The sequence below is a fragment of the Ctenocephalides felis genome, unplaced genomic scaffold, assembly GCF_003426905.1.
Source record: "Ctenocephalides felis isolate EL2017-DRISC unplaced genomic scaffold, ASM342690v1 CF-g0.4_SCAFFOLD_01604, whole genome shotgun sequence".
Classification (NCBI taxonomy): domain Eukaryota; kingdom Metazoa; phylum Arthropoda; class Insecta; order Siphonaptera; family Pulicidae; genus Ctenocephalides; species Ctenocephalides felis.
The window spans coordinates 56517815-56541094 of NW_020537758.1; the positions used below are offsets into that span (position 1 = coordinate 56517815).

The following is a 23280-nucleotide window of genomic DNA, read 5'->3' on the forward strand; positions in this document are numbered from 1 at the left end:
ACTCGACCCTTCCGTAACGCACTTCCGTTGCATTTATACGGATTTACGCCCAAGTCGCGCCGAAAGAAGTTTTATTTCAAAAAATGATATTTGGGAGTCTAAAATGAACATCAGACATATATACATCAAATTATCAGATATTTTTAACATTAGTATTAATTTTGTTACAACTTTCTGGGGTTCAGTACCAAGATTATTAATATTTAAGTTTTACTTATACGGTTGAACCAAATTTCAAAATTATTATTCAATTTTCAAAAATATAAGTTGTATACTTCAAATATAAATTTTAAATTTACAATTCTGTTTTAAAATGTATATATTTCATATGCGTTATTGCAATCAGAAGAAAAATATCCTTAGATGGATTCATTCGGCATCTCTTCCTAATGTAAACATTTTTAAGTGTTTTGAGCGATGAGAACGTCACTGTATATTATATAAACGAACTAGCAAACCCGACGAACTCCGTTTCGCCACCAAATGGTTTCGTGAGAAAGATGAATAAATTTTTTGCTTGTTTTATATTTTAAATAGAAAAATTTGATTTTATTATACAACAGTAACGAATTTATTTTGATTACAAAAATGAAGTGTTTTTTAGTTGAACTTCTCTAAGTAAATGAAAGTGAATCCGCAAATTATTCGTTTCATAGAAGTGATCTTTGGTAAACCACATTTTTTGTTTTTTGGTCTGACGTTAACACAAACAAAGCGGATGGTTTTCCAACTTGTGAACAGGCAACGTTTAACTGCCCATGTGAAAAACAATGATTTTCTAAATAATCTATTAGAAATTTATCCCGCAAACACTAAGCGATTGGCTTTGCGACTTGTTATTGCAAACGCAAGGCGAACTGGATATTGCAATCGTTTGAAGTCAAACGGAAGACCAGTCAGAATCATTGGTATGTCACCAAATCGCCAGCAATTTTTGATTGAATGGTGAAATTCAGAGCGTGTACATCATTATTCTTTGCGGCAAGAATTGCTCGTTGACTTAACCAAGCATAATTCTGATAATTCTCACTAATGTCATTACACGAATTTTTAATTACGTGTGAGGTGCGTGAAGTTCCAGCAGCTTGCATTAAGGCACGATGCCATGCACAACTATTTTTTTCAGCTATAAACCTTGCTGAGCCCAAGACCTTTTCAACGAATGCAAAATTGTCGAAATCGGTTCGTGCGTTCTGGAGTTATTTCGTCAGGAAGGAAAACCCGACTTTTTTTATATATATAGAAGATAATCTATTTGAAATTATTTAAAACAGTTATTGATTATTTTTATTACTCGAATTTTTAATTACGGTGCGTGAAGTTTCAGTAGCTTGCATTAAGGCACGATGCCATGCACCACTAATTTTCTTAGCTATAAACCTTGCGGAGCCCGAGACCTTTCCAACGAATGCAAAATTGTCGAAATCGGTTCGTGCGTTCTGGAGTTATTTTGTCAGGAAGGAAAACCCGACTTTTTTTATATATATAGAAGATAATCTATTTGAAATTATTTAAAACAGTTATTATTTTTATTACTCGAATTTTTAATTACGGTGCGTGAAGTTTCAGTAGCTTGCATTAAGGCACGATGCCATGCACAACTAATTTTCTTAGCTATAAACCTTGCTGAGCCCGAGACCTTTTCAATGAATGCATAATTGTCGAAATCGGTTCGTGCGTTCTGGAGTTATTTCGTCAGGAAGGAAAACCCGAATTATTTTTATATATATAGAAGATATAATATACAAATGTGGGAATCAGTTGGCTTTGAATTTTGATAAAACAAAAGGTCATGACATTTCTATAGTTTTATAATGAATAAATTTCAATATATTTTTATACAGATGGAAATTATCTTTCATAAAATTATAATTTTAAGTATCTCTTTGTAAATGTTAAAAACAATTGTTATTAATCATTGATCAATATATATTATTAATTTTTTTAACTCGGCTGTTTAATTCTGGTGTCTTGCACCACTAGTTTGTTTAATTATAAAACTGAGTTAATTTTAAATGATTGCTTTGAGAATTTTATTTTACTCGATACAACATTTAGTGTATACTGGGCATTGCTTTTGTAAAGCAAGTGGTGTAGTGCGGTGCACAATGGCCCACTTTGACTTTAAAAAATAATATTGTGAAAACAAAACCAATTACATTACAACAAATAACGAAAATCATATAAACAAGTATCTGACTATATTCAGTAAAACTACCAGCTGATTCAACATTCTATAAATTTGTTATTTTCTGATTTTCAAAAAAAAATTACCTTTCACTTTTTTATTTACCCAACAACAAAAGAATTCCATTTGTTGACAAAATTGAACATTTTAGATTGCCCTTGTTTTTTAGACCTTGACATAACATCATATAATCGTGTGCGATGAAAATGTCTCCGAAACGTTCAGAGTATAATTATATTTGAACTTTAAATATATTAACTACATTTTTGTTTAATATATTCTAACCTAACATAGATTTAATTCGCTTTAAATATTTTCTGTTTTCAATAAATCAATACCAAAATTTTGTCATATTTACACACAATTTTTTAAAGTAATATCCTATATAAACAAATGCGTCTTAAAAGTCTGCAAAACACTCGAGTGAGTCTTAATTATAAATGTCGTATTAAATTGCTTTATAATATATATTATCTGTGGTAAAAGTTGAGTACTTGAGGATGCTCCCAGAAATTCTGCCTACAAAAACTGTGCTGAGCTTCGAACTTGCGGCAAAAGCACGCGTGTATCGTTGCATAGCGAGACTTGAAATCCGAACAAGTTAATGAAAACTTGCAAAAGCTCTTTTGGCGAAACGTTAGCTCTATTAACGAATAGATTTATTGAAAAGTTATATGCAGCTCTCTAGGTCGTACTTTAATTAAGTACACACAGGTCTCGTTACGTTATTACTTTGATGTTTTCTCTTACAAGTATAAATGTTAGTTCGCGAGTGAAAATACACACGACCTATTTACGAATATTTCGAAAGCAGTAATACGGGCAAAATGAAAGGACAAGGGTACAGTGGTATATCGTTCGGTATTTGTGGTCTGTTTTATTTCAAGTCCGCAAGGCTTACGGTGACCGACCGAATGTTTCCACAAAGTCTCTTTGAATTTCCCAAGAGCCGTTCGTGCACAATACGGATCGTGCTGATGTACACAAAATACTATGGCTTTTTATAGAGATATTATATGTGGTGTTATGCGTAAAAATTTAATCCCTATCATCACATAGTCGTACTCCATACTGTTTTACTAAATTAAAATTTTGCCTTTGATTTTTTAGTTTTGATGTGCATATGTATCCAAGGTATTCTAGGCCGAATCATATAAAATATTCTAGTAAGTACAAAAAAATGAGTGAAGGGCAGGTTTATTATAAAAATAAATGAAACATCAACAAACAACAGTTTACAAACGCCTGTTGTTTTTTTGAAAACATCACAAAACAGGCAAATTGTGAAAACTGTTGTATATAATTGAGATTTAGCTATTTGGTTAAAATTTCCAACTGATTATTTCAAGAATAAGTTCGCTTTTACAGAAAATCAATCAATGCAATTTAAATTTAACTTTTAAACAAATTTTATCAATAATTAAATATTCAAAATAATTTCACTATAATATTTTAATAAATTTGTTTGGGGTCTAAAATGTTGCTCAAAGTGGTCTACATGGACACTCAGAAGCCCTTGTCAGCTTTCCGGGAATCCGTATCAATAAGTGAAAATCTGGGGTCTAAGGTATGAAAATGGGGGTACATGATAGGGGACCACAATAAACCATGTTTGTATCTATTCACTGTATCTATAACAAAAATTCCATGTACAAATTTTAAAATATAACTAAAAACTAGTGGCGCATGACATCGTACCTTGAGGCAAATTGCTGGAACTTCCGGCACCGTAATTAAATATTTGAGGAATATCAAATGTTTTCAAATAGATTATTATTAATACTGTAAGTTTCATTATTCTTATTTAATAGAAAAAATATTAGAGCTTATTTTGGACGACGGCATTTATATATGTTTTTATGAGAAACAAAAATAAAGTTTTTATGACAAAACTTAATAAAGCAGTGTTAGAATGAAGGATCATATTTCTAATAATTATATAAACTGAATCGCAAAGATGAAATTATTTATTTAAAGTATATAAGTGAGCTTTAGAATTTTATCTGGAATTAAAATTAAAATCTCAATCATTCTCAAAATCCAAAAAATAACATCTAAAATTTTGAAAAAAATGTGCTTTTCTCAAAGACTAACTAATCGTTTCTTTATGCGTCGACGTTAATAATGAATCTAACTAAAAAATCATGACAATTAATAAATTCAACGCACGTACTGTATGGTACAATAAAGTACAATACTATGAAAATACATAACAAAAAAATTTATAACTAGGCATCGTGCCTTAAGGCATATTGCTGAAACTTCCCGTATCGTAATGAAATATTTGAGGAATATTGAATGTTTTCAAATAGATTAATATAAATGCTGCTATTTTCATTAATTTTTTTATCTTTAAATAAAATAGCTTATGTATTGACAAAAATATTTTTTGTGAATTAAAAAAAAAAGAACAAAAGTATTGAAAAAATAATCTTTTGCCAAAAGATCATAATTCCAATCGTACGCTTAATTCTCTCAGAAACTGTTATTTTTATCTTTGCCAAAGACTAATCGCCACTTCTTCTTAGCATTACAATTGTAATGTTTTTTGGATCATTTAAATCGGATACTCCGTACTCTCAAAAACTCTATTTGTATTTTCTGCACTCTTTGCTCCTTATCTCCGTAACGGCTAGACCTGCCATTGCCAAAAACTAATCAGCACATGTTCCTATCAATAGGAATCGAATGCTTTTTGAACCATTCAACTCGGTTAATCCGTGCGCCCGAAAACGTCGACAAAATAATGCGGACATACAAAACACATACACACACATCCATTTTTTGTGAGGTTTGCCAAAGTGTTCAGAAACCTTCAAAACGTCGAGAAATGCAAAAATTTTCATTTTCGATTTTCGGGCCATTACTAAACTACCCTACGGGAAGTTAAAAATATTCCAAAGTTTTGAAATATTTTTTTTTTGCTTTTTCCAAAAACTAATCGTTTCTTTACATGGTCACCACAAACAAAATGTTTTCTAAATAATTTAAATTATATGCTCCGTTCAATCTGATAAAAACGAACCATAAATATATTGTCGATCTGTTAAAAATGGTTTCATAATAAAAGTTAATCAAAGATTTAAAAAAAGAAATTTAAGACTACATACTTTGCATGCACCGGCGTTAATGTTAAAAGAACAAAAATATTGAAAAAAAATTCTTTTGCCAAATAATCATCATTCAAATTGGATACTTAATTCTCTCAAAAACTGCCATCGTCTGTACACTTAACTCCTTATCTTCGAAACGAGTGGACTTGCCTTTGCCAAAACCTAATCACTTCTCCTCAGCATTTCAATTGTAATTTTTTTTTCGATCATTCAATTCGGATTCTTCGTTTTTTCTAAAACTCAATGTCTATTTTCTGAATTCTTCGCTCTGTATCTCCGAAACTGGTAGACCTGCCTTTGCCAAAAACTAATCAGCACATCTCCTTATAAACAGAAATCGAATGTTTGTTGAACTATTCAAATCGGTTGATCCGTGCGCCCGAAAACGTGGACGAAAAATTGTTTACATTCATACATACACACACAACCATTTTTCCTAAGGTGCGCCAAAATATTCAGACAGCTTCAAAACGTCGAGAAATACAAAAATTTTCATTTTCGATTTTCGGGTCATTACTATTCTACCCTACGGGAAGTTAAAAATATTCCAAAGTTTTGAAATAAATTTTTTTTGCTTTTTCCAAAATCGTTTTTTATACGGTCAACACAAACAAAATGTTTTCTAAATCATTCAAATCAGATGTTTTGTTCAATCTGATAAAAACAAATCATTAAAATATCATCGATCTATTAAAATAAAAGTGTTTTCATAATAAAATTAATCAAAGTTTTCTATAAAAGACTACACAAATAAATCTAAACAATTAACAAATTTAACATACATATTAAAAAATCCATACTGAAACTAATAACATAACAAAAAATTGTATTAATGAATGCTAAAAGAAAGGTGTGCTTTTCACAACAAAAATGTATAGTTTGATATAATCCTTTTTGTGTTCCACACTGTGAGATTCAATTAAGCGTTGTGCTTCACTATGAGGTTAAAATACATTAACTTTTGGATACGAATATTATAATGTGTTATATACAAACAAAAGTGAACGAAAATATATACTTGATCATGGGGAACAATTGTCAAATTTCATTTCATTCTTCTCAAACAAATAGAGCTTGCATTTTGACTCAATTTTTCTTAGTCTTTTTTATTTTGAATATAAATTCAACTTCATCCTTATTGCCAAACATCTAATCATTCCTTATTTATTTACAGGATCGTCTCGTGACTCAGAACGTGTCGACGGGCGTCATACTGAGCACCCGCTCCTTGGTCCTCCAGAGGGTGTTGCGTCACGACGCCGGCGAATACAGTTGTCTCGCAGCGAACGAAAGAGGAGAAACTGCAAGTCAACCTGTGCCACTTCGAGTGCAATGTGAGTTTAGAACGAAAAATACTTCCTAGAGTTACCATTTAATACCAATTTCTTTATGTTTATGTTTGAAACTTTTTACCAAACTATAAACTATAAAGTATGAACTATTGCACCTTTGTGCATCGCCTTACCCTACAAACAAACCAGCTGAATTTGTATCAGTTTCAATATAATATTCTATCTAGTAGTTTATCAATAAATACATTTTTATTGATAAATTCAATTAAATTCGATTGAATTTTTTATTAATTCAGTATATTAGTTTGAGTATTAGTTTGTATTTGATAGAGAAGCTTCTCAGTTAGGTTTTCAGTCGATTGTATCGAAATATTTGAAACTTTATATTTCAAAATTTATAGTGATTATGATTCAAGAATTTACCGAAATAATTGTGACTCATATTCATAGCTCCTGTTTATACTGTTTATATAAATTTTACAACTAGGGCTAATTGAAGTCGTAGGTAGACGAACAGAATATTTTTTTGGAATATTATTCTTACTCATTCGTTTGTAGCGCGTTGTTCCGTAATCATAAAGACAATATGATGACGAGCAGTATGCATTTTCACTTGAAAATATAGATCCACGATATGTTCACAAGTAAATATTAAATTAAATAATTAGCTAATATTTTACAATGAAATGATGAAATACAGATAGGTTAACCGTTAACAGTTGATTTACCAAAAATTAAATACATCGAAAAAAAAGAGGCTGGTGCAGCTCGGCAGCTCATTACATGGACGTTTATTTACTAGCAAAAATGAGACACAAAATATATTTTTTTAACTTCCCATAGGGTTAGTTATATTAATCGTCCAAAAATCGAAATTGAAAATTTTCACATTTCTTCACATGCATGGATCAACCGATTTGAATGGTTCAAAAAACATTCGATTTCTATTGATAGGGAGATGTGCTGAATAGTTTTTGGCAGAGGCAGGTCCGGCCGTTTCGGAGATACGGAACAAATAATGCAGAAAATAGAAATCGAGTTTTTGAGAGATCGGAGCATCGGATTTGAATGATCCAAAAAATATTCAATTCGTAATGACGGGGAGAAGTTGTTACTAGTTTTTGACAAAGACAGGTTCAGCCGTTTTGGAGATACAGAGCTAAATGTGCAAAAATTTGCAGTTTTTTAATGTTTGTTTGAAAAATTATTTTAACAAAACAATTGCTTTTGGAAAAAAAATTGTTTCAATTTTTTTTGTTTTAATTTTTTTTTTTTTCAAAAAATATTTTTTTTGTCTATCGAAAATAATTCAGATTTTAATTGCAATTTTGACTTAAGTTCTAATATACTTTAAACAAATATTTTCAACTTTGCAATTTAGTTTATATAATTCTTCTAAATATTAGACAATGTTACAGTATTTATTTATAATAATCTATTTGAAAATTTTCTTATTATAATTTGTAACTATTTACAACTGAAACTAACACTAACAAATAGAAACTTTATTAAATATTTTTGTTTATTTGTATCTGGATTAGGACAAACTCAAAATTGTTTAAAATCATATCTATTTTAAACTATGCAAATAATTGCATATTACAGCTAGTTTATGAGTCTATGCATTATGAAGTCTAGTGAAATCAAATTCGATATTTTAAATATTTTACCAAGTTTCATCACTACATTTTCTTCATCTTGTGTAGTATGCTGTCCTATCCTTTTTGTATAAAATCACTATTCAGACAAAACTTATAACAAAGCAAAAAGTTTTTCAAGTTTCACTGATGACAAAGTCGAAATAGAACTTGAATTATGGCCATAGAAATACTTCTTAAATACAAGTGAATGTGGAGTACAAAATTATTAAAAATAACATTTAACAATATTTAATAGAGTAACTAGGAGTTTATTATGGCAGTTTTTTTTAATAATATTATTTGAGATTTGATGATTAAATCTACGAAATAAGAATTGATAGTTGCAAATTATTCCACTTCCGAATTAAGTGAAAATAATTGTTCTACTGTTGTTTATTATTATACAATTAATCAATTTCTATAAAAAGTGCGGTGCTACGACTTACCTCGTTTTTGAGGCTAGTTGTACCATCTACTGAAGCAAGCAGTAAAGACAATAAAACGACAACCGTAGTATAACTGTCGTTTTTAGTCGTTACTACTTGCTAGGATAAATTATCAGAGATATTATAATAATACCTCTAATAATTTATCCTTTACTCAATTTTTAGGAAAATTTACTTGTTTTTAAGTAATTTTTTTCATATATCAATGCAAGCTGTAAATTAATTAAAAAAAAACATTGTAGAAGCATATTTATCTTGCAATAATTGTTTACCACGAATCATCGCAAACTACAATTAATATCATAAAACGAATAACAGATATAGTCTCTCCTGCCACGTAAGTTACATATGCTCACATCTTAAGAGTTATTTATTCTTCTTCGGCTATTTAATTGAATCTTTATATAATTCTTGTTTCATACAACTAGTCCCAAGGTTTTGTTTCAACTAACCACAGATGTGATTTTTCTACATTGATAACTAATTGCATAATTTAGCGATCACAAAATTATCAAAGTTTAATAAATTTTGAACGAAATAAGATATATAAAATTTAAAATTTGTCGAATAATAATGGAATCAGAAATTTCATTATAGTAAATTTTACACTACCTGTCAAAAATCACGGACCTGCACAGTTCTGTTTCTGTTTATTATCAATTAACCTTATTTGAAACAAATCAATTTAAAACCGCAATGTTTGGTTTTTAGTACAAACAAAGGCTGTATTTTCTAAATGAACAGGAGGAGTTTATAAATATCGAGATGTTTTTGCAACTTGCCCCAAGGAAATATGTCTCTTTATGTAGTAAAGATAACTTTTAACAAAAATGTTATGTAGTGAGAATATATAACTATCTCAGGAGTCTCTCGCGCTAATGATCACCAGTAACGTCAATTCATGCACTCAATATGCGATAGTATCCCCTGAACAGGCGTTCGTTGAGTTAATATTTATCACATAATAAATTTCTCTATGTTTATTATCTAGTTGCCCTTTTGGTGTGCATAACTAGGATCCTCACGGACTATAATGTAATATTCGATAAGGCAAGAGGTCAGAAGCTGACGATCAGATACCGGTCGTTATTTATCGCCCTCACCGTGCCTGTTTGTTGGTTGTAATTCCGTGTCAGGATATCTCTCGTTCACGGTTCAGCTGGCGCTCTCTTGCATTTGCCACCAGGAGGCAGGACTTTAGTATCTTGTAGCTTAGAAGAAATCTCGAAAAATCGCTCAGTATCCTCCAAGGCGTTATGTACCTATGGCGTTATGTACGGAGACAATTTTTGGAAACACTCCTTTTATAACCAAATATCAGATACTTGTTGCATGATTTTAATAAACATTAGATTTTTTAAATATTACGAAGTTCAAAATTTATAAAATATTATTTGTAAAAATTTGGCAATTTCATTTTATTAAAATTTTTATAAGATAGGGTAGAGCGAGGCTTAAAATCCTGCAAGTAGATCCTCAACCACCTTTATAATAAACACAATAAATACAGTTTTAGAAAAAAAATGTGTAACCAACTATTACCTTAAATCAAGCGACTTTGCTATCACGAGATTCATTTTTGTAGTTAGTCTTTTCGGTTTCGTAAACTGTTGTTTGCTTTACTATACATGAATATAATTTCCAAGGTTGCTCTATTTAATAGTTTTATTTTTTATTTTAATTTCATTTTGCAATCTATAAAAATAATTACATTTAGCAGAGAAGGCTGACAAGTTTTATATGATGCATTTTCATTAATTTCCCGTAGGGTAAGTTATAGCAATCGCAAAAAAAGCCAAAATGAAAATTTTTGCATATTTTTACGTTTCAAAGGTTTCTGAACATTTTGGCATACCTCAGAAAAAATGGATGTATGTTTGTGTGTGTATGTATGTATGTTTGGATACAATTTTTCGTTCACAATTTCGGGCGCATGGATTAACCTATTTGAATGATTCAAATAATATTAGATTCCTGGGGAGAAGTGCTGATTAGTTTTTGGCAAAGACAAGTCCAGCCGTTTTGGAGATACGCGGCAAAAAGTGCCAAAAATGGTAATTCAGTTATAAAGGTAACGGAGCGCCCGATTTGAATGATTCAAAAAAAAAATACTTGTATTGACGAAATGAAGAATTGATAAAATTTGTGGGTAGGCAAGTCTAGCGGTTTCAAAAGTACAAAAAATGATCATTAGACATATGCACATCAAATTACCAGATATTTTACTAATGAGAACAAATGTAGTTACAACTTTTTTGGGTTCCGTACCAAATTTTTTTAATTTTAAAGTCCACTTTATACAATTTCAAAAACTTTCAAAATTTTCAAAAACACAAAGTTTTATACTTCAAATATAAATTTTGAATTTACAATTCAGTTTAAAATGTATATATTTCATGTGTATTATTCTACTCGTAAAAAATATATCCTCAGGTGGATTCATTCAGCATTTCTTCTTAATGTGAATATTTTCAAATGTTTTGAGTGATAAGATCGTCATTGTCTTTAATCTGAAGGAATACGAATATATTATACGAATATAGTAATCTCTGAAAATATTTAAAACAACTGTAATTAATCATTGATTTATATTTATTGATTATTACATTTTTTTATTCGAATATTCAATTGTGGTACGGGAAATTCTAACAATTTGCCTTAAAGCACGCTGACTTTCACCACTAGTTACTAGCTTAGATTTAACTGTTTTTTTTTTTATAAATCAACGAGCAAGATTAAGCTGGGTCTATCACCGATATCTCAAAAACAAATAAGAATTTTTTAACAACAATATTTTAAAATAGAGAAATACGTCATTATTGAAAAATCCATAACAAAAGCACTTTAGTTTATGAGACTCTAATATAGTTTTTAAGCTTACGTTATTTAAATGTTTTATAAGATGTATTATTATTTTTAAGTCAGATTCAATAGTTTTTTTCACATAACATCTATAATAGCTTACATGTGGGTATGGCGAAAAAGTCAAAACCTTTACCTTCTCAAACGAGTGAACATTGAAAATTAGTTACTTAAACAAATTAAATTAAATTCACAAAAGTCAATTTAACTATAGGTAAATAAAATACTTTCTGACAAAGTACCAGATCAAGATTATATTCAGTCTTATTATTATAAAAGATGTGTTGATGAAATTTGTATTTTGCATTGGTTAAATAATGAAGTTATTATTTCGCAAAATTCCTTTGAAATTAAAAATAAGGCATTGGATCTGTTTTCGCCCTGGCTGTCCCATTTTATCACGCTTATGGGGTAAAAAAGTCTTTTGAAAAAAAAAAACACATTACTAGAGTAATGAATTAGCAAGGAGTTTAAGTAACATTATCAGATAGTTAATTGTTTGATATGTATTATTTGTTGTAATATAATTGGTTTGGTTTTATTCACAATAAAAATTGTCAAAAACAAATTGGACCTTGTACGCAGCCCTACATCATATATCATAAAATGTGAATTTTATGTAAATGAGTATCTATAATTATAAAGATACGAGTTTCTAAGATGAAATATAAGATATTATTTTGCAATCAAATTCTCCAAATATTTATTATATACCTTTTACCTCGAATTGAATGCATACGAATATTATTTTACTATTTCGCACTATTATTTTCTCTCTTTTACACTATTCTTGCCTTTGATTTTTCTCTTTTTAAACCATCAATAGAAACTGCTAGATTGCTCACGATTCTTCGAAGTTAATAGAATGCATTGAGATAGTTCTGTTATTGTCGCTCTGTTTTCAATCATTACATTTCCGTCTTCGTTCAACGGGAACTACATTATTTGAAATCAATAGCAATGACTTGAGTTTAAGATGTTTTGAGTATTCAGTTGTGAAATTCAATGCAAAATAAATAGTTGTTGGTATTTATAAAGGTGAACGCAATTATGTTTTTCTGTGCTAGTGATTCAAATTCTTTAAATTGCTCACGAATATATAATGCACGTTTATGTGATGTGGGTGATTTGAGGTCTTTTTGCAACAGTTTTGATTTCAAATTGTATATATCTCGATATACACTAATTATATTTCAACAAAATAAATAGTTGCTGTAACTATTCCTCTCCCGAATCAAGCAAAAATTATTCCACAACTTTTGTTCAATATATTATAGTTAATCAATTTTTAGGAAAAGTACATTGTTACAACTTATCCCGTAGTTAAGACTAGTAGGCGAGACTAGGTTCGGTTGTGCCAATTACTCATTTTTAACTTCCCGAAGGAGAAGTTTACGTTTTCATAAAAAAAATCCGATCCGCTAGTTTTGTTTTCTCGACGTCTCGAGCCATTCTGAATCAAATGAGACCAAATTTGGAAAAAGTATGTGTGTGTGTGTGTGTGTGTGTGAACAGATTTTTTGCCGTAAATCGACGTTTTCTCAAAAACGGCTAGACCGATTTCAAACATTTAAAAGCCATTCGATGAGGACTAGCGTTTCTTAGTTTTTAAGTGAAAAAATTTTCGTCCGCGTTTTAGCGCGCAATTCTGAGTCGATTTTGAAAATTCAAAAACTGTTTGAGACATATTGGTTGGGAATCGGCCTGATTAGTTTTTGGTAAAGATCGGCCGGGCCATTTTTTGTAATAAAGTGTTAGAAAAAAAATTCGTCGAATTTTTTTTTGACGGTAGATACCATAGTCTTATAGATCATACTGAAATATTACGGTCCTACGACAAGTCGTTTAATTTAAAAAAATAGTCAAAGTTTGCAAAAATTAGTGTCGTTTTTTGCGTTTGTCAAAATAATAAATTTCATCGACGATTGTTCGAAAACGCCTGAACCAATTTCAAAAATTTAAAAGCAAATTGATGCATTTTGATGTGGATTATCTTTCCTCAGTTTTGAGCGGCGATCGGCCATTTTTTTGTAATTTGGAAAAAAGTGTTAAACTTTTCATTCACATTTAAGCTATACTACCCAATCGATTTTAAAAAATCAAAGATATTGTAATAATATAAGATATTAGTTGGGAATGATACTGATTAGTTTTAGTTGAAAATCTATCGAGCCGTTTTCTTGTAATTAACTGTTGAAAAAAAATTGGCGATATATATCATGACCTTAAAGAACTTACTAAAATTTTACGGCCTTACGACAAGTAGTTTAATTTTAAAAATTCATCAAAGTTTGAGAAAATGAGTAGTTTTTTTGACGTTTGTTAAAATTAAAATTAGACTATTTACTTGATATAACTATAGAGTATTTAGTCTTAATGAACATACTAATCCATTAAAGTCCTACGGAAACTGGTTCAATTATGAAAATTGTTGATTTTTGAAAATTTGCTTTAAGAAAATACTCTGAGTTAACGTGTTTGTTTGTTTTCAATTATTTGTAATTAATTCACTCGGAATACTTTTAATCACTCATAAATTAATTAATTTTTTATTGATTATTTACACATGTCGAGAAGTTCATGTAACTTGCCTCAAGGCAAAATATCAATACAAATTAGTTTTTTATGCATTTATTTGAATTCATACACTATTTTTTATTTTAAATCATTCACCCTTTCTACTCATTATGATTATTATTTGACCAATGTTTAATGGATACTAGGTTCCTACCAGAATACTTCAATTAAAATTTCTGTAGTGTATTCATAATGTGCCTGATGAAATGAATATTTATTTCCTGCAATTTCTTACTTCTTCCTATTGATACTTCAAAAGAACTTTGTATCGGCGTTTCTAAGTGACAGGAATAGGCACGTCACTTACTATTCATAGAAATCCGCATCCTTATCCTACTCAACTTTAAATACGTCGTATAACATAGCCGGTTCACAGATCAATTAGCAAAAGTTCCAAAGTCAAAATCCAGACCGTCAGTTTTCATGAGCCCGCATCCAGCGTGGCTGTTCGGAGTCGTCGCTAACTTATGATTAACTTATATACCGCCGGGACAGTGTGTGAGTATGACGTTTACGCTAAGAGTAGACAATCAAACTTTGGGACTTTCGCAGATACACGAACTAATTGTAAGACAAACAACAAGCGCAGCGCACCGCAATCGCATTCCGTGACATCAGACGCGCTCAGCTCATTTCGCACGGTCCGGGAAGAGTTCCGGACTGTCACGTTTAGTCCGGGGCGGTGCTTTGTCGATGACTTGCAAACTAGTATAGTTAGATTATGTGTTATGGAATATGGGGATTTCTGTAGAATTTATGTTAAAAGTTTATGTGAATAATAATAAAATTGTTTATGCAGAAGGATAAAAACAGACTGACTGATTATATATTCTTTAACTAATCATATGCATTACAAATATTATGAACAATCACTTGTTTTATATAAAACAAAAGACAACCTTATATACATAAACATAGTAGACACAGAGCGTTTAGTATCAAACTTCAACAATTTCAAGTCATTCTGAATCGAGACCGAAGTATGTGTGTGTATGTGTGTGTATGTGAATAGATTTTTTGTCGTAAATCGACGTTTTCTAAAAAAACAGATGAATCGATTTCAAAAACTTAAAAGTCATTCGATGTATCTCAATCTAAATCAATTTTGAAAATTCAAAAATGTTCGAAAGATACTAGTTGGGAATCATGCTGATTAGTTTTTGGTAAAGATCGGCCGAGGCGTTTTCTTGTAATAAAGCGTTAAAAAAAAATTCGACAATTTTCAGTATTTTTTTTTTGCCGAAGATACCATAGCCTTATAGATCATACTAAAATATTATGGCCCTACGACAAGTTGTTTAATTCATTCGCTCAGCTTATTTCGCACGGTCCGGGAAGAGTTCCGGACTGTCACGTTTAGACCGGAGCGGTTCATTGTCGATGAGTTGCAGACTAGAGTAGTTAGATTATGTGTTATGGAATATGGGGATTTCAAGCCATTCTGAATCGAGACCGAATTTGGAAAAAGTATGTGTGTGTGTGTGTGTGAATAGATTTTTTGCCGTAAATCGACGTTTTCTCAAAAACGGATGTATCGATTTCGAAAATTTAAAAGTCATTCGATGTATCTCAAAGAACACTAGCGTTTATCAATATTTCGCGACGATCAGCCAAGCCGTCTCTTTGTAAATAGCAGAAAAGTGAAAAAAAAAATCGTCCACGTTTTAGCCCCCAAATCTGAATCGATTTTGAAAATTCAAAAATTGTTCGAAAGATACTAGTTGGGAATCGTGCTTATTAGTTTTTGGTAAAGATCAGCCGAGCCGTTTTCTTGTAATAAAGCGTTAAAAAAAATTTCGACAATTTTCAGTATTTTTTTGCCGAAGATACCATAGCCTTATAGATCATACTAAAATATTATGGCCCTACGACAATGTTTGTTTGTTTAATTCATTCGTTCAGCTCATTTCGCACGGTCCGGGAAGAGTTCCGGACTGTCACGTTTAGTCTGGGGCGGTGCTTTGTCGATGAGTTGCAGACTAGTCTAGTTAGATTATGTGTTATGGAAGATGGAGATAACGGCTAGATGTGATCAAGTTAAGCATGCTCGAGTAATATGTGGCTTCCTAATGAAAAGTTCGTTTTCGAGTTTTGGTATACGAGTGTTATGGCCTTGAACAATAACGATAAGTTTATTAACTTAGATTTGCATAATTCGAATTGAAATGGAAACGTCTACTACCGTTATCTCAGAAACAAGCACAGTGTGGTATTTCTTATCAATATTATTTTGAAGTAGAAGATGAAAGATGTGTAACCAGGTTTAAATGTGGAGACGTACATACTAACAAGGTATAAAAGGCCACATTGTCAATTTTATTTTTGAACTTCTCGTAGGGTAGTTATAGTAATGGGCCGAAAATCGAAAATGAAAATGTTTGCATATCTTCACGTTTTGAAGGTTTCTGAACATTTTGGCTTACCTTAGAAATAATGGATGTATGTGTGTGTATATGTATATATGTGTGTGTGCGGATACAAATTTTCGTCGACGATTTTGGGAACACGGATCAACCGATTTGAATAATTAAAAAAAAATCCATTTGTATTGATAAGGAGACGTGCTGATTAGTTTTTGGCGAAGATTTTTAATTACGGTACGGGAAGCTCTAGCAATTTGCCTTAAGGCACGATTTGCCTTCTGACCAATTTGGCACACCTTAGAGAAAATGGATGTATGTGTGCGCGCGTGTGTGTGTGTGTGTGTTCGGATACAAATTTTTGTCAACGATTTCGGGAACACCGATCAACCGATTTGAATAATTCAAAAAACATTCGGTTTGTATTGATAAGGAGACGTGCTGATGAAATTTTTCTCCAAAAAGTCTTTTTTTTTTAATAGAAAGTAAATTTTTGTCAAATTGATAGTTTCTCAAAAATCTAATTTTTTCAGACTAAATTTTTTTCAAAAATGTTAATCTTTTTTAAAAAAAAAAAAATTGGTATGAGAAGTTCCTGCAATTTGCCTTAAGGCACGATGCCATGCACCCCAGTAGTTTTTTACTATAACTTACCTTACCATACGGGAAGTCAATAATATAAAACAACTCCAAATTATTTCTCTAGAAAACTCACTATCTTCAGTGAAAGAACTTAGCAAACAAGCAGTTATGCGGCATAATTGCGTTTATAAGTGGAGTTTATTTGTTTATTGTGGGTTTAATGAATAGCACACATGTTTCGCACGAACTCAGCACGCACCGCCGAAACATAAGAAAACTTGTTATAGCAGACCTCTATTTTAGTCACCTAATTAGAGAACCACGCACTTCCCTTCATATAAATACTGCGGAAACGTAGGCCTATGGGCTGTTCCGAGACATCATCTTGTTTGTTCTTCTTATCTCCACCGCACGGACGTGTTTTTATATTTACCTCTGCAAAAGAGAACTCCTTAGGTTCATCCGTATGTACAACAAATGGAATTTTATACAAACGGTCCAGAGATCTTGTGTACACAGAAGTAAAGGTGGATTTAAGAAAAGTGTAGTTTAATATTATTTTACAACGGAGATGCAGTTAATTTCTATAAACGCGAAACTTGTAGCTGACTTTGAAAATGAATACAATTCCAGAGTAAATGTTTGTTTTATCTAATTCGTTTTTGTTATCAGTATATTGCTTCACCTGTTTGCCAAAGTAGAATAATATTTTTATTGCTTCCAAATTTGTTTACAATATGATTTTTTTATAAAATATAATATTTAGAATGAACGCAATGACAAAAGTGAAACTAGTGGGGCGCATGGTATCTAAATTGGTGGTAAATTGGTGGAACTTTCCGTACCAAATATTATTTTTTTTTCAAGACGATCAACATTTAAAAAAAAATACTTCGAAAAAATTAGATTTTTGAGAAACTATGAATTTGACAAAAAATTACTTTTTTTGAAAAAAAAAATTGATCAATTCTTCATCCTTTATGAAAATTTGATCAATTATTCATCTTGTCAATTCAAGTAAAATGTTTTTGAATTATTAAAATCGGATACTCCGTTCTCTTAAAAACTGAGTTACCGGTTTTGGCACTTTTTGCCTCGTATCTTCGAAACGGCTAGACCTGTCTTCGCCAAAAACTAATCAGCACGTCTCCTTATCAATACAAATCGAATGTTTTTTGAATTATTTAAATCGGTTGATCGGTGTTCCCGAAATCGTCGACGAAAATTTGTATCCACACACACGTACACACACACACATACATCCACTTTTTCTAAGGTATGCCAGAATACTCAGAAACCTTTGAAATGTAAAGATATATATAATTTTTCATTTTCGATTTTTTTTCGATTATTATTAAATAGAGTCCCTTTGAAATTAAAATAAGACCTGGGACTTGTTTACTCACTAACCGTTTAAATTGACCCTATGGGGTAAAAATGACCATATCACAAATTTTTGGAACACATAATAAAAATTTATTCCTACAATGATGGGACTCTTTGATATGTATTGTTGTGATATAATAGGTTTGTGGTATAATTGCTCAAAATCAAATTGCACCTGTGTGCCGTACCCTATTTACTAATTGTGTTTTAATGTAATAAATGCCCACGTGCAATTGAAATAGTATCCCTATTAACTATTACCCTAATATTATAAGATATATTGTATCGAATAATACAATTTTATGCTCACAATTTATTACATCAAAATACAATATCGTTGAATTTTGAATTATTCTTTTTGGGTAATTTATCAAGTTATAAATTGGAATAAAAATTATTGTTTTTTGGTACGGAGAACGGTTTAGTACGGTTTTGAAGAATAACGTACTAAATGTTGAGTTGATATTAATGACTGTATGATAATGTACTTCTTTTCGACTTTTGTTTTATTTAGTTAAAATAAATAATTATTTTTATATGAAAAGATGTTTTTCGCTTGGATTTTATATACCTAATAACCTTTAAAACAATCTTAGTAGTTTAAATCATATGCAGGATATCAATATACAAAAAGAAGCTATAAATCTGTTAAATCCGTGGATTTTTTTTATAATAAATTACTGAGCCTTTACATTATATAATTCAAAGTAATAAAATTTGTTCAATGGAAGGGATCAGGTTAGAAATCAAGTTTATATACAGTGTAATCTTTATAAAAAATGTGACCATAAAATTTTGTATTTCGCATTGGTTAAATAATGTAGCTATTATTTCGTAAAATCCATTTTAAAACAGAAGTGAAATATCTAGTAAAAAGAGACAAACGACAAAATTTAGAAAAATAATAAATAAACATATTTCTATAATTATGAATTCTTATCTATTGAGATGCTGGAAGTCCCGTAACGCCGGACGGCACCTAACGCCGGACACTCTATTCAACACATATTTTATAAGCGAGTATGATTTTTTTAATTTTAAAATACAAGTGAAAGGGGTGCGGGTGCACAAAGGTGCAGGATTACGCGCCTAGGACGGCCACGGCGGGTTTGCCGTTTTAAGCGCAAAATTTAGGCGTCACCTAAATATCAATGGTAGTAATTCTAGTATAATTATGCATTTACATTCGAGTGGTATGCAAAGATAAAAGTAATACTTGGTTGTCATTCGTAAAATGGTAGAATATTGTTAGTTCTTTTAAACAATTTTAGTATGTACCACCAAATGAACGAAAATGTCTGTCCCTTAGCACTAGACACTAAGTCGTCCCTTAATGCCGGACAGTAAACATATTGATATTTTTTTTGAAAATTTACATAATGTGTTCCAATTATTTAATTTTGTTTTGTATGAGTGCTTACGGTCACAACATACCCCCACTTGTCGTATTTCCTAGTCAAGAATAAAAAGCTTATGGTGAATGCACCAGCATCGGTGTGTCCCAGCCAAAAGGGTGGATAAAAAGTGACTTTTTTACAATATCTAAGAATATTCTTCAAACACACATGTGCTGCAGATATTTCTGAGTGTGCCGATGGCTACATATGTGTTCAATGTAGGTTATTTTGAAATGTCCGGTAATAGGTGCCACTTTTTGGTTTAAACAGTATAATTACTGAAAGTCAAACTGAACCTTTGTGCTCCGCCCTAACCTATCAGCCATTTTATATAAATTTACCTGGATGTCGTGAAAGTTTTTCCTATTATTATTCTCTTTTTTTCAGATGCTCCAGTATGTTCTACATCGCCAAATTCCCGCCTAATAGGAGCGTCTCAAGACGAATCTTTGCGGATTCGATGTGACGTGACCTCGGATCCACTGCCCGAAGACTTCGTGTGGCAATTCAACAATAGCGGCGAAAGCCTCGACGTAAGCTCCAGGGCGGCGCGAACACCGCCGGGCGGCACAAGGTCGATTCTCTCGTACAAACCGGCCGGAGAGAGAGACTTCGGCACTCTCAGCTGTTGGGGAAGAAATGCAATAGGGAAGCAGGCGGAACCTTGTGTCTTCCAAGTTGTGCCAGCAGGTAAAATATAATATGCCTATATTAGTGAACAGCTTCTAGTTTTTTTAATCTCTTTATACTATAAACAAATGTTGGTGGGGTTCACTTTGATTAATACATTATTTAGCGGACTTTAAGTGAGAATTATTTCGTCGTCATAAGGGAGTTAATAAGACTATTAACTTTGTGATATATAGTGATATTTAATTATCTTTTGCTAATTTCTCTCAATTATTATAAAGTACAGGTGTTTGTATGCATACATTTATACTCCGTACCCCGAAGGATCCCATGCTAAAGACAGAAGGCTCTGGTCAAATTTTGACCAAATGTGTTAATTTTATAAATACAATAATTTCTAATTATATAGAAAAAGATATTCAATAAAGTTTATTTACTAAATGGACTAATACTTTGAGATTATTTGAAAACTTTGCCAGTTTTATGAGGCACAACTAGTGTAACCGCCTAAAAAAGGTGCTATTTGGGAATTTATATTAAAAAACTACTTCATCAATCATTTCAAAATTTTAGGAATATATTTATACATGTTTTAAGAATACATAGTAAAATTTTTGAAAAAAAAATTAAATATTTTTTAATTTATCGTCGATCTCCAACGGCGCGACAAAAAAAAGACCCTTCACTGCTGCAGTGATTCCGGCCTTCTTCGTGGATAAAATTAAAAAAAAATCTTGTTAAACTAGATAATATTGTCTGTAAAATGAACTACGATAAAAAAAAAGTCAAAAATTGACAAAATGACGGCGTTTTTTAAAAAAAAGTCGAATTTTACCCAAAGTGGTCGTTTTTGGACTGCCAAAATTCGATTTTTGATCCGATCAAAAAATCGATAGTTCATTTTACGTAGAACGATATATAGAATAAGTAAAAAAATGATAGTGATCGGATCAATTGTTTTTGAGTAATTGCTGCAGCAAATTCGGAAAATGCTGTTTCGAGAAAAACGCGTTTAAAGATAAAATGATCGTTATACTATATAGTATACTATATATATACTCTTTAAATGGCTGTAATTCAAAAACTTTTGGTATGTTAATTAAATTAAAATTTTGGTATGTTATTTTTAAAGGTATAACCATATCGAAATATGGAAAAATTGAAAATTAGATTTTTTTTAGATTTTACACTAGTTGTGCCCCTTAGTTCTTTTATAAATTAGTGATAAATGGCGTACTTAGTCACTTACTTAGAAATTAATAAAATTTATTATTAACTTAACCGTAGGGTAAGTTATAGTAATCGCAAAAAATTGAAAATGAAATTTTTTATATATCTTTACGTTTCAGCAGTTTCTGAACATTTTGGCATACCTTAGAAAAAATGGATGTATGTGTGTGTATGTGCGTGTGTGTGTGCGGATAGAAATTTTTGTCGACGATTTCCGGAACACGGTTCAACCGATTTCATTCCCGTTGATAAGGAGACGTGTCGATTTGTTTTTGGCATAGGCAGGTCCAGCCGTTTAGAAGGTACGGGGCAAAAAATGCCACAAACGGTAACTCAGGTTTTGAGAACGGTGTGCCCGATTTTAATAATTCAAAAAGAAAATTACTTGTATTGACAAGATGTACAACTGGTTAAATTTTCATGAAGGCAGGTCTAGCGGTTTCGGAGATCTAGTGAAAAAATTTAAAAAATGCCATTTGGCGGTCAAAAATGATTATTAGACATATGCACATAAAATTTTCAGATATTTTATAGAGATTTTAATAATAAGTATAAATTTTGTTTACATTTCTATGGGTTCCGTACCAATGTTTATCCGTTAGACGGCGACGCGACGCTTACGCGCTTCGATATTTCGTCTCTATGCAGTTCAAGCAGTACGATTGCTTTGAAAAAAAAGTTTAAAACTTCCAAAATATTTCAAAATAAAGAAACCATTTATTTTCAAAGATTTTATTGCAAAAAATTTTTTTTTCACAAATTTATAGTTTCTCAAAAATCTATTTTTTTTCAAATTAAAGTTTTTCAAAAATGTTAATCCTTTTGAAAAAATAATTTTTGGTACAGTAAATTTTAGCAATTTGCCTTAAGGCACGATGCCATGCGCCCCACTAGTTTGATATATAATTTTTTAATATAATTTAGAATATTTTGATTATCTTTTCTATATTGATATCGAATAGGAGAGCTGACGGCTAGTTGTAATGATTGCGAATTAAAGATAGACATATGCCTTGTTGAATCGTCTAAAAATAATTAGATGACTAGATAGTTCATTATTTTGCATAATTATTTTTTAGAATAACAGGCACAGGCAAGTAGTAATGTCAAAAAATGAAAATAATATTTATAATCATTTGTTTTCTGCTTATTGTTAACAAAATTGATATTTTTCAAGAGTAAGTGCAGTACAATTTTCATGTAACATATTTTACATGTGCTCAAATCTTACAAATAATACACAATACCATATCTGCTTTATTTATGTGCAAGCTTCACCACACACCAGACAGAATATCATCCTTCTCATTTAGATTTTGAATCTGAACATAAAATAATTTTTAATTCTGTCCATTTCGTTTTTTCTTTTTGTTGATTTTCCTGTGGCTTTCCGCTTTGCCTTTCATTTATATTTTCTCTCTAATTTGATCAATATTTTTCTTATATTGCATTTGTAAATTTTCTTGATCAGGATTAACTATACATACCGTAGATTTTCTTTTGTGTCTACTATTTGTATTACTTTGCCAACCAAGGCCAAAGTGGTTCATTCTTCAATGACAAAAATATTTTTTTCT

At 30.9% G+C, this 23280-nt stretch overlaps 1 protein-coding gene across 1 annotated transcript in view; it reads left to right on the top strand.

Moving 5' to 3' along the window:
- The window catches only part of LOC113373958, a 471407-nt gene that overhangs the window by 331107 nt on the left and 117020 nt on the right, over nt 1-23280 (top strand). The window contains exons 9-10 of the mRNA XM_026614222.1: nt 6476-6635; nt 20231-20533. Coding sequence (XP_026470007.1) covers nt 6476-6635; nt 20231-20533 — 463 coding nt within the window. The remainder of the gene's footprint in view (nt 1-6475; nt 6636-20230; nt 20534-23280) is intronic.